Below are 11,559 nucleotides of genomic sequence, written 5' to 3' on the forward strand. Positions count from 1 at the left end.
GGACTCAGCACCCTGAAAGGCCAAACCTCACTTAGCTTCTTCTATAGGCACCGCCTGTCCTCTGCAGAGGTGAGAGGCAGCCTGGACAGCCTTGGGCTAGGCTGGCCCAGGGTGGCAACCTGCCAGCCTGGCTACACAGCTGCTGAGCTGCTGCTGCCCTGTGACAGCCACCTCACAGCGTGGGGCTTGGAGACTTCAGTGCCTATCTCCCCCCAAGGCCTCCATCCATTTCCTACCACAACCATCCTTCTGCCTCTCCCAGCTCAGACATATTTGTGCTGTGTGTTCTTGCTTTGAAAACTGAGAGAATTTTCTTCCTAGTGAGGAAAGCCTTCAGGGAGTAGCTGAAAACCACAGGGAGAGCACAGGGGTTGGAAGGAACCTCTGGAGATCTTCCAGTCCAACCCCTGCCAGAGCACGGTCACCCAGGGCATCTCACACAGGCACACATCACAGAATCAGTCAGGTTGCCTTTTAGACTTTGATGTTTAGTCTACTTTTGTAAATATAATTTCATTTTGCATCCAAATTCTGAGTAAGTGGTGGGGAATTTACTCCTTGGGGTAAAATTACTCCTTGGGGTAAATAATTTGCAAACTGTTGTGTGGTGCAATCCAAACTACAAGAGGGAAGCAAAGTGTCTGCCTCTGGCCAGAAGGAGAGGGTGTATGGAGAGGTCTGAGAGGTTTCACAGAGGGTTTGGCCGGGAGGGCAGGAGTGAGGCTTGTGCAGGGCTGGAAAGCAAACCCAGGAGAGTCCAGAGAACAACCCCAGCAGCAGCAGCAGCAGCAGCAGCAGCAGCAGCAGAGCCTCTTCCCTTCTCCCCGACACCCCTGCTGGGCTGGGGAGGAGGCTGCTCACCATGAGAAAGCCTCAGCCCAGGAGCTCCTCAAGACCTCTCTTCTCAAGACTTTTGGAGGCCTGACCTCAGCCCACTTTGGTCAGAGGCCAGCCCTGCGTGGTGGCGACCTGAGCAAGGGCTCCAGCTCTGGGGCAGTGCTGAGGGAGCAGTTTACATGGACCAGGGAGGAGCATGGAGTTGAATTCCACCTGCAGTGCTGCCAAACCATCCTGCCCCTGGGATTTCTTAGTTCTCAGATAAAGCTGAGGCCCTGCAAAATGAACTGTGCTACCCCAAACCTCCCTCCAACTTTGGGAAGAAGCCTGAGAGCCCTTGGAGCTGCAGAGCTCACTGCTGGTCCCACATCTGCTCCTGCTCCCTTAGCTTCTGTGCTGACTGTCCTTAAAACTGCAGCATCATTTCATCATTTCCTACACCAATGTCACAATTTTCTGCAGCCACCAGCCAAACCATTTCCCTCCCCCACCACAGCCTCCAGAAATGTGCCCCAGGAGTTTCCCCCTCTGAGGGAATTCCTCAGTTTCTGCCCAGTGGAAAGTTCACCTCACTCATTGACCTCTCCTGCTTTCCTGAAACAGAAAGAAAGAGAAAAATGGAAAGAAATGAAGAACTCAACTCTCCCAAAGAGCAGGGATAGACCCCAGGGGGAGTTATGGCTGCTTGGAGGGCAGAAGGGCTGCAGGGGCTGGAGGTGTGATGGTGCCCAAGTGACCCAACAGCTCCACTGCCCTTTGGTGAGGAAAGGATTGCAGTTCCCCTGTCCCCTGCAGCATTCACCCCAGAGGGGTCCAGCAGAAGCAAGGGAAGCCCTGACAGACCCCCACAGGTGCCAGGCTCCCACAGGTGCCAGGGCCCTCTTGCAGGGCTGGGTATTTGCTGCTCCATTTCTGTGGGGAGAGCCTTCCTCGGGCAGGGCAGGGCAGGGCTCAGGCTGCTGGTGTGCCCCTGCCCTCCTCTGGGGCACATCTGGGTGGACAAGAACTTTATTTGCTTGCCAGGAATGAGATCCTCGAGCCTCTCAGTTTCCTTTAAATCTATAAAGAGTAAGCAGGAGAGGGACTGCAGCAAGCAGGAGAGGGACTGCAGCAAGCAGGATCAGGCCCAGGGCTGTCCTCCAGGGCAGAGTATTCCAGAAAAACTGATCTGAAAAAGGAAATCCCCAGAGGGGTTGGGGTGGGCTGCAGGCAGCACCAGGGAGCAGACATCTCTGTGTCATACACCTGGGTCCAGCTCTGGAGTCCTCCACACAGCAAGGACATGGACCTGATGGAGCTGCTCCAGAGGCCATGAAGATGATCAGAGGCTGGAGCAGCTCTGCTGTGGGGCCAGGCTGGGAGAGTTGGAGCTGTTCAGCCTGGAGAAGAGAAGGCTGCAGGGAGACCTTAGAGCTGCATCTCAATATCTGCAGGGGACCTGCAGGCAGGCTGGGGAGGGACTGTTCAGAAGGGGCTGTGGGGATAGGCCCAGGGGCAATGGTTTGAAACTGGAGCAGGGCAGAGTTAGGTTGGACATCAGGAGGAAGTTCTGCAGAGTGAGGGTGAGGAGACACTGGAACAGGTTGCCCAGGGAGGTGGTTGAGGCTCCATCCCTGGAGACATTCAAGGTCAGCCTTGCTGTGTCCCTGGGCAGCCTGCTCTGGTTGGAGCTGTCCCTGCTGCCTACAGGGGGGTGCACAAGGTGACCTTGGAGGATCCCTTCCAACCCCATGCCCTCTGTGAATCTGTGAAATTGCTCCTGGGAAGAACAGGGAAGAAAAGCAGGGGCTCAGAATTAGAGCAGGGCCATGGAGCACAGCCCTGTGAGCTGCTGCTCCAGCACAGCCTCTGGTGCTGAGGCTCCTGGTGGACAGGGAGGTGTAGAGGTGTAGTTCCCTCTGTCAGACAGCCAAGCCTGGGGGATCTTCATGTCCAGGCTGCCACTGGTGAGCTCCCCCCCAGCAGCCTGCAGCCTCCCTGGTACTGAGCCCTCTGCCCCCTGTGCTGCTCCTGCCTGCCCCTGCAGCCATGCACCAAGGGCCAGAAGTGCTCCTGGAACCAGGTCCCCTCCAGGCCCCCAGGCTCTGCTGCAGGGACACAGGGCAGGGCAGCAGCACCTCCTCCCCCATGGCCACCACGATGGGGCAGGGGGGTCCAGTCACTGAGCCCAGCTGGGAGAGCTCCAGAGGAAGAAGAAAGAAGCCTGAGGATGTTGTGCTGCCAGGCTGTGCCTGAAACTGCACCAGGGCAGGGTCAGGTTGGAGATGAGGCAAAATCTCTTTGCTGCAAGAGTGGTGAGGGATTGGCACAGGCTGCCCAGGGAGGTGGTGCAGTCCCCAGAGAACCCACTGGCAAAAGGACAGCTCTGGTCCAGCAGCACTTGTGGGCAGCCAGACCTCAGCGTGCCCACAGCCTGGAAACCCAGAGCACAGCCACTGGGGTGTGATTGGTGTCCCCAGGTGCCCTCCCAGCAGGCTGGAGGTGCTGCAGGCAGATAGAGCTGCTCCCAGCAGTGCAGCAGCACTTATCACCCCCTGCAGCTGCCTGGGGGGGGCAGATGTGGCAGATCCTGGGGTGCAGTCAGAACAGTGCAGTCCTCCTTCATGTTAGCTGAGGTCACACCACCCCTGCCAGCAGCCTCAGGGCCTGCGAGGTGGTGGCCAGGAGGAGGTGAGGTGGAAGCTGCTGTGGTGCTCACCCAAAAGAGAGGTGACAGTGCCAGGCTCTCAGCTGTGCTCTCCAGGCCCCTCTGGGCTTTGATCTGCTGCCTTGGACAAGTTGGAAACGCTGTGCAGGTCCAGCCCAGCCATGAGCTGAGGAGGAGGTCAGGGGAAGACCTCCAGGCACATCTAAACCTTCCTCTCCTGGAGTCAGCCTGCAGGTGAGTGCTGGCTGTCTAGACACCACCCAGCTGCTGAGGCTCTTCCTGCTGCTTCAGCAGCTTTAGGCAATCTCCGAGTCTTGCACTTTCCACTTTCAGCCGGAAATCCTCTCCCCTCCTGCTGATTTTCTGCAGCCCTGCTGGTATCCAGGATGGAAAGAGGAGAGACTGAGATGCTGGGCAGTGAGGAGGAGCAGAGGGGTGGAAGAGGTGAGTTCTCAGAAGGGAGGTGGAGAGGGAATTGCTCTCTGTTGATGAGAGAAATGCATCTTGCTCCTGCTGGGGAAGGCAGCAGCTGGGGCTTGCTCCAGCCTGGGCTTGTCCCAGGGCTGCAGCCCCCTCAGCTGAACTCCTGGTGCCTGTCTGTAGAGCCACCACCAGGCACCTGAGCTGCCACCTGGGCTCCCTCCATATGCCCACAGGACTTTGGGGCCATAGGTTGCTGGTCCTGGGGTGATGCCTCCCCCAGGCTGCTCCGGGCCCTGCTGTGCTCTTGCAGCACAGGTACAGTGTCTGCACAGCAGATGTGCATTCATCCACCCAGGGCCATCCTCCTCCAGGACACTGAGAGCTCCTTGGCCAGCAACCACCTGGAAGGAGCAGGGCAGGAGCAGAGCAGCAGCTGAGGCTGGGGCATTCCGCAACAGAGGGTTTGCCACCCTGGGCAGGGGAAAGGAAATTGCTGTGCCCCTTCCCTTGCTGGGCTGGATGGAGCCCTGAGGTACCCTGGGGCCACCTGTCCTGAGCAGCTTCTCCTCCTCTGTCTCCAGCTGAGGTGATCCTGGACCCAGACACGGCCAACCCCTTTCTGGTGCTGGCAGGGGATGGGAGGGCCGTGGGGCGTGGTGCCAGCTGGTGCCAGCTGCCCGACTGCCCCCAGCGCTTCGACACGGAGCCCTGCGTGCTGGGCTGCTCAGCCTTCAGCACAGGCACTCACTGCTGGCAGGTGGAGGTGGCAGAGGCAGGTGAGTGGTGGGCTGTGGGAGTGGCCCAGGACTCCGTCAGGAGGAAAGGGGTCCTCAGGTTTGCCCCCCAGGAGGGCATCTGGGCCGTGGGGCAGTGGTTTGGGCAGTACTTTGCTTTCACCGACCCTGACTGGACCCCCCTGAGCCTTGCCTGCCTCCCCAGGGCCATCCAGGTCTGCCTGGACTTCACCACAGGGCAGGTGGTGTTTGCTGATGCTGAGAACCAAGCCCAGATCTTTGCTTTCTGCCTGGCCTCGTGTCCTGGAGCCATTCTCCACCCCTGGCTCTGGGTGGGGATGGACTCCTGGCTCAGGCTGTGTCCCTGATGTCCAGGGAACAAGAGTGGTGTTGGAGACACTGGAAAGGTGAACAACAGCAGCTTGGGTCTTGGTGCTGGGAACTGGGAGTGTCTTGTGTCCTGCCAGCTTCCACGGGGTTCCTCTGGCCACCAAGTGGGAGATGGACAGCACCAAAGAGCCTCCTCCATGCCCTCTGCCCTGCAGCTGGGACTGCCTTGTGTCCTGCCAGCTTCCACGGGGTTCCTCTGGCCACCAAGTGAGAGATGAACAGCACCAAAGACCTCCTCCATGCCCTCTGCCCTGCAGTTGGGACTGCAGAGACAGCAGAGCACCAAGACTCAGCGCATGGAGGAGCTTGGTGCCAGGTGGCCCAAGGGCAGAGAGGTGGCATTGAGAGCTGGCACTGCAGAGCTGCCCTGCACAACGCCATGGCTCCTCAGGAGTGCTGCAGTGGTGTCCATGGCTCTTTGCAGCTGAGCTCAGTGATGAAGATAACCCCCAGAGAGCAGTGGTGCTGCAGCTCATGATAGCCTTTATCTGCCCAGACATCCCCAGCCCCTCTTGGCTCACTGACTGCACTCAGCACATCACTGGGCAGGGCACCACAGGACAAGGCAAGGGATGAGAGGTGTCTGAAGTCCAGAGGAGAGGCAATTGCCACAGATCTGTTCTCTGGTCTCCTCCTGACAGAACTGACTGGAGCAGGCCAGGAGGAGGGGGCCCAGAGCCACCACCTGGTCCAACTGTGTGACCAGTCCAGGGCTGACCAGGCTAAAGCTGTTACTAAGGGCATGGTCCAAATGCCTCTTAAGCCCTGCCAGGCCTGGGGCATAGATCACCTCTTGATGAAGCCTGTCCCAGGGGCTGACCACCCTCTCAGTACAGGAATTCCTCCTCATGTTATGTTTGGACCTCTCCTGGCTCAGCTTTGAACCATTCCCAGGGGTTCTGTGCCTGGATCCCAGGGAGAAGAGCTCAGCACCTCCCTCTCCACAGCCTCAGGAAGCTGCAGAGAGCAATGAGGACACTCCTCAGCCTCCTTTTCTCCAAATGAGACCAACCCAGAGTGCTTAGCTGCTGCTCAGAGTTCATCTCCCAGATGCAGAGCTGCTCCAGGGAGCAGGGACTGTGGGGAAAGGACATTCCAAGGGCAGGCAGCAGTCCCACTCCTAGGGACCTGCTTTGTGCTCACCTGCCAGCTCCTGTTCCCAGGAGGACAGAGGTGAATGTAGGTGAAGAGGAACTGCCTGGCTCCCACCAGGTGTCTTCTTCTCCAGCCACACTGCTGGTTGGACCTCTCAGTTGTCACCTTTGTGTTGGCAGCAGGGCACAGGGATTGGTCTCCCTGGTCTGTTGCAGTGGCTGGAAAGAGTTGCAGCCCTGGGTCAGGCACAGACAGACTGCCCTGGCACCAGGGCTGGGCTCCCCACCCTCCCTGGCACTGTGTGTGCAGGATGCACCCCAGAGGCAGTGTGCAGGATGCACTCCCAGAGGCAGTGTGCAGGATGCACTCCAGCTGCTGGCAGTGTGCAGGATGCACTCCAGCTGCTGGCACTGTGCAGTAAGAGGGAAAGCAGCATAAACCTACTCCAAGTTCCTCCAGCGCCCTAGAGGGCACAGCTGGCACTGCCCAGCTCAGTCCCTGCTCACTGAGGCACTTTCTGCAGCTCAGGGCAGGTTTGCACAGCCAGGGGCAGCTCCTGGCACTGAGAACTCTGATGGGAAGAGTTCCTGCCAAGGGCTGGGCTTAGACTCACTCCTGAGCAGACGAAGGGCACTGCCACAGCTTGTTCCCCACCCTGGGGGGCAGGAAGGCAGAGGTGGCAGCTGTGGCCAGGACAGGTGACCTTTTACTGCCCACCAAGGGATTGCAGCCCATGGAGGGCATCTTCAGGAGAGAGCTGAGGGATCCCCAGGGCCAAGCCTCTCCTTCAGGGACCAGTGTCCCAGGAGGATTCTGCCCTTTCTGCCTCCCATCCTGATCCCTGTGTTCCTGGATCCAGTTCCACAATGCAGCTCCTGACTCTGGCTCCCACCTGGCTGCCCCAGTTCCTGCCCCCAGCAGCAGTGGTGCTGGGGAGGTCTCTGCCACCAGGGTTCAGTCTGGTTTGTGTTTATGTTGCTGTTATTACTTCCATTAAAGCTGTTTCACTTTCTGCCCCAGCCCATCAGTCTCTCTCCTTATTCCCTTTCTCTTTGCTTTGGGGAGGGAGAGAAGTTTGAGAGCCTCTGTGACTCCTCCAGGGACTGTCCCAGCCCTGCCCCTTGACCAAACCCCAGCCTGGGAGCCTTCAGACAGCCCAGAAATCCCTGGGGAGCTGTGACACAGCCGAGGGACTGCAGCAGTGTGACTCCAGCAGTGTGACTGCAGCAGTGACCCTCAACCCTCCCCCTTGAGGCACCCTGACACAGGCAGGGTGGGGTGGGGTGGGAGGGGAGCTGATTTCTCAACAGGTTGGTGCCCTGGATCCTCTTACTGGAATTCTGTGTTTTGGAGGGTGAGGAAATGTCCAATGGGTTCCTTTTTGCTGTGCCCAAAATAGTATTTCCCAAGAAGTCAACTCTCTGTCAACAAGTTGTGTGACTGCAGCCTCCTGCAGGGACAGGTGGCAGCTGCCTGCAGGACTGCACCACAGGCACCCACAGGGGCTCAAGCTGGTGCAGTTCTGCTGCAGGAGGAGCTCTGCACCCTGCTGCAGGAGGAGCTCTGCACCCTGCTGCCAGGGCAGGAACCTTGAGAAGCAAGGTCAGAGACTGGACAACCTGAGCCAGGAGGTTCTGTGCCATAGCCAGAGCCCAGCTGGCTGTGGGTGAGGGAAGGTGTGGGGCTGGCAGTCAGAGTGCAGCTGGACATGGAGACCACTGGGAAGCTCCCAAAGCCCATGGCCCCACCAGCACCAGCACCAGCACCAGCAGCCACAGAACCACAGAGCTGGGGAGGTTGGATGAGACCTTTGAGCTCATAAAGTCCAACTGCTTGTCTGGAGCTCACTGCTGCTGAGCCACTGCCACTCAACCACACCCCAGCACCACATCCCAGCACCACACCCCAGCACCACACCTCAGCACCACATCCCAGCACCACACCCCAGCACCACACCCCAGGCACCACATCCCAGCACCACATCCCAGCACCACACCCCAGCACCACACCCCAGCACCACACCCCAGCGCCACATCCCAGCACCACACCTCAGCACCACATCCCAGCACCACATCCCAGCACCACACCCCAGGCACCACATCCCAGCACCACATCCCAGCACCACACCCCAGCACCACATCCCAGGCACCACACCCCAGGCACCACATCCCAGCGCCACATCCCAGCACCACATCCCAGCACCACACCTCAGCACCACATCCCAGCACCACACCCCAGCACCACATCCAGGAGTTGCCTAAATCCCTTCAGGAATGGTGACTCCACCACCTCCCTGGGCAGCCTGTGCCAGTACCTGAGAACCCTTCCTGGGCAGACATTTTCCTAATGTCCAACCTGAAGCTCCCCTGGCACAACCTGGAGCTGTTTCCTGTCCTGGCACTTGTTGCATGTGAGAAGAGCCCAACCCCCACCTGGCTCCCACCTCCTCTCAGAGAGCTGTAGAGAGCAATGAGGTCTCCCTCAACCTCCTGTTCTCCACACCAAACACCCCCAGCTCCCTCAGCTGCTCCTCCCCAGCCCTCTTTTCCAGACCCTTCCCCAGCTTTGTTGCCCTTCTCTGCCCTGCTCCAGCCTCTCAATGTCCTTCTTGGAGCGAGGGACCCAAAACTGACCCCAGCACTCAAGATGTGGTCTCAGCAGTGCCAGTCCAGGGGCACAATCCCTGCCCTGCTCCTGCTGCCCATTGCTGATCCAGGCCAGGCTGCTGGTGGCCTTCTTGCCTACCTGGGCACTGCTGCCACCATCAATCAACACCCCCAGGTTCTTCTCCACCTAGCAGCTCTCCTGCCACTCTGCCCCAAGTCTGGAGTGTTCACAGCTTCACAGACTGCATTGGGTGGGAAGGGACTCTCCAAGGGCATCTCGTCCAACCCCCCTGCAGGCAGCAGGGGCACCTCCAGCTAGAGCAGGCTGTCCAGGGACACAGCAAGGCTGACCTGGAATGTCTGCAGGGTTGTGTCCTTAACCACATCTCTGGGCAGCTTGCTCCAGTGTTTTTCCACCCCCACTGTTCGTGAGGTTGTTGTGGCCCAGGTGCAGCACTGGACACTTGGCCTTGTTGAACCTCCTACAACTGACCTTGTCCCATGGGTCCAGCCTGGCCAGATCCCTCTGCAGACCCTCCCTGCCCACCCAGCTTGGTGTCCTCTGCAGACTGACCAAGGCTGCACTCGATCAAGGTGGGGCCTGGCAGCAAAGGTATTTACAGAATGGTTTGGGCTAGAAGGGAGCTCCAAAGCTCATCCAGTCCAACCCCCTGCACTCAGCAGGGACATCCTCCACTAGATCAGGCTGCCCAGAGCCCTCTCCAGCCTCACCTTGAGTATCTCCTGGGATGGAGCCTCAGACACCTCCCTGGGCAACCTGTTGCAGTGTTCCACCACCCTCATAGTAAAGAACTTGTTCCTCACATCCAATCTCAATCTGCTCTGCTCTAGTCTGAAGCCATTGTCCCTGGTCCTGTCCCTGCAGGCCTTTGGGAACAGTCCCTCTGCAGCCTTCTTGTAGCCCCTTCAGGTACTGGCAGGGTGCTCTAAGGGCTCCCTGGAGCCAGCGCCTGCCTGTTCTGTGAATTTCAGCTCTGTGTGATCCTCCCTGTTCCTGGGGCTGCAGTGGGGGCAGTGGAAGCACCTCAGTAATCTGGTATTTTTTTTTTCTCAGCTTTGGGCTGTCAGAGATGCCCCAAAGCAGCCCTGCTTAGATTTGTACATTCTTGGTAAGCCCTGGCTCCTTCTCCAGCAGTGACTCTTCCTCTGGGTTTGCTGCTTCCTTGACACTCTCTGGCTGCTGCTGCTTGCTGCTTTTTCCTCTGCTGGTCCTGGGCAGGTTGCTGTGTTGCAGCTGTTTGGTTCCAAAGGCCATGCTGAGCCGTGTCCCAGGAGCACACAGCCTTCCCTTTTCAGAGTTATTGCTATGAACAAGCCCAGAGGTCTCTTGACTTGCAGCTTCTGCAGGAACCATGGGTCTTGGCCAAGGTTAAGGCCTTGGAAACATGTCCAGATGCTGAGTTTATGGTGCATTTAGTGGCCTCCTCTGCCCTGGTGAGGCTATACCCAGTCCAGTGCTGGACTATCCAGTTCAAGAGAGACAGGGTCCAAAGGAGGCTACAAAGCTGCTGAGGGGCCTGGAACATCTCTGTGAGGAGCAAAGGCTGAGAGCCCTGGCGCTGAGAGCCTGGAGAAGAGCAGCCCCAGAGGGGATCTGAGCAATGCTCAGCAAGAGCTAAAGGAACTGTGGGGGGCAAGGGCTGGGGCCAGACTCTGCTCAGTGGTGCCCAGTGCCAGGCCAAAGGGCAGTGAGCACAAACTGGAACCCAGAAGGTTCCACCTCAGCATGAAGAGAAACTACTTTGTTGTGAGGGTGCTGGAGGCCTGGAGCAGGCTGCCCAGAGGGGTTGTGGAGTCTCCTCTGGAGAGCTTCCAACTCTTCCTGACCGTTGTGGCCCTGGCCGCGGGTGGGTGCCCCTCACAGGTTTCCGTAGTGTAGCGGTTATCACGTTCGCCTCACACGCGAAAGGTCCCCGGTTCGATCCCGGGCGGAAACAGCTTTTGACGCTGCCCCACCAAGTACGGGGGCCAGGAAGCCGCCGCCAGCGCCCCGGCCTGGAGCAGCAATGGTGCGGGGCGGCAGGGAGCCAGGGCAGCGTCGTGCCCTGGACTGGGCGCTGGGGAGGAGTCAGTTTTGTCCCCTCGCTGCCAGAAGGGTACTGAGGGGTGGAGCAGGTCTAGAGAAGGGCAACAAAGCTGGGGAAGGATCTGGAGAACAGGGAAGGGGAGAAGCCGCTGAGGGGGCTGGGGGTGTTTGGTGTGGAGGAGGCTGAGGGAGACATCATTGCTCTCTACAGCTCCCTGAGAGGAGGCTGCAGGGAGGTGGGGGTTGGGCTCTGCTCCATAGGATCAGGTGATAGAAATGGCCTCAGATTGTGCCAGGGGAGGGTTAGGTTGTGAGGAAAATTTGTTTGCTGCTAGACTGGTCAGGGCTTGGCACAGGCTGCCCAGGGAGGTGGTGGAGTCCCCATCCCTGGAGGTGTTGGGGGCCATGGAACTTGGGGCCATGGTTTGGTAGCCGTGGTGGGGTTGGCTTGCTGGTTGGACTGGATGACCCTGGAGGGCTCTTCCAACCCAAACAATTCCATGATTCTATCATTCTATGATTAGATGAGCTCCAGAGGTCCCTGCCAACCCCACCCAGATGGGATGTTTTTGATTTCCAACTCTCTCTTCAAAAGTGACACAGGCTGTCATCACAGGTCCAACATCCAGCCCACGGCCAGAAGCTAAGGGCTGGATTCCTGCTGGGGTCCTTACACCCCATGGAAAAGTGACCAATGTGTGTTTGTGTCTCTGCTCTGAGGTGCCAGATCCAGCCCTGGGCAGGAGTCCTGCCCCGCACCACCCTGCTGTGATGCTGGCC

At 58.8% G+C, this 11,559-nt stretch overlaps 1 protein-coding gene and 1 non-coding gene across 2 annotated transcripts; both read left to right on the forward strand.

The window, feature by feature from the left end:
* The first annotated feature begins 3,837 nt into the window (after positions 1-3,837).
* LOC128978343 (thaicobrin-like) lies at positions 3,838-6,247 on the forward strand. The gene is made up of 2 exons (XM_054396227.1): positions 3,838-3,928; positions 4,489-6,247. The coding sequence occupies exons 1-2, from the start codon at positions 3,871-3,873 to the stop codon at positions 5,007-5,009; spliced, it is 579 nt and encodes a 192-aa protein (XP_054252202.1). The 5' UTR covers positions 3,838-3,870; the 3' UTR covers positions 5,010-6,247.
* Positions 6,248-10,617: 4,370 nt separating this feature from the next.
* On the forward strand, positions 10,618-10,690 carry TRNAV-CAC (transfer RNA valine (anticodon CAC)). The gene has a single exon. It is a non-coding gene; the product is annotated as a tRNA-Val (tRNA).
* Positions 10,691-11,559: the final 869 nt, after the last annotated feature.

The sequence above is a fragment of the Indicator indicator genome, chromosome 36 (assembly GCF_027791375.1).
Source record: "Indicator indicator isolate 239-I01 chromosome 36, UM_Iind_1.1, whole genome shotgun sequence".
Taxonomy (NCBI): Eukaryota; Metazoa; Chordata; class Aves; order Piciformes; family Indicatoridae; genus Indicator; species Indicator indicator.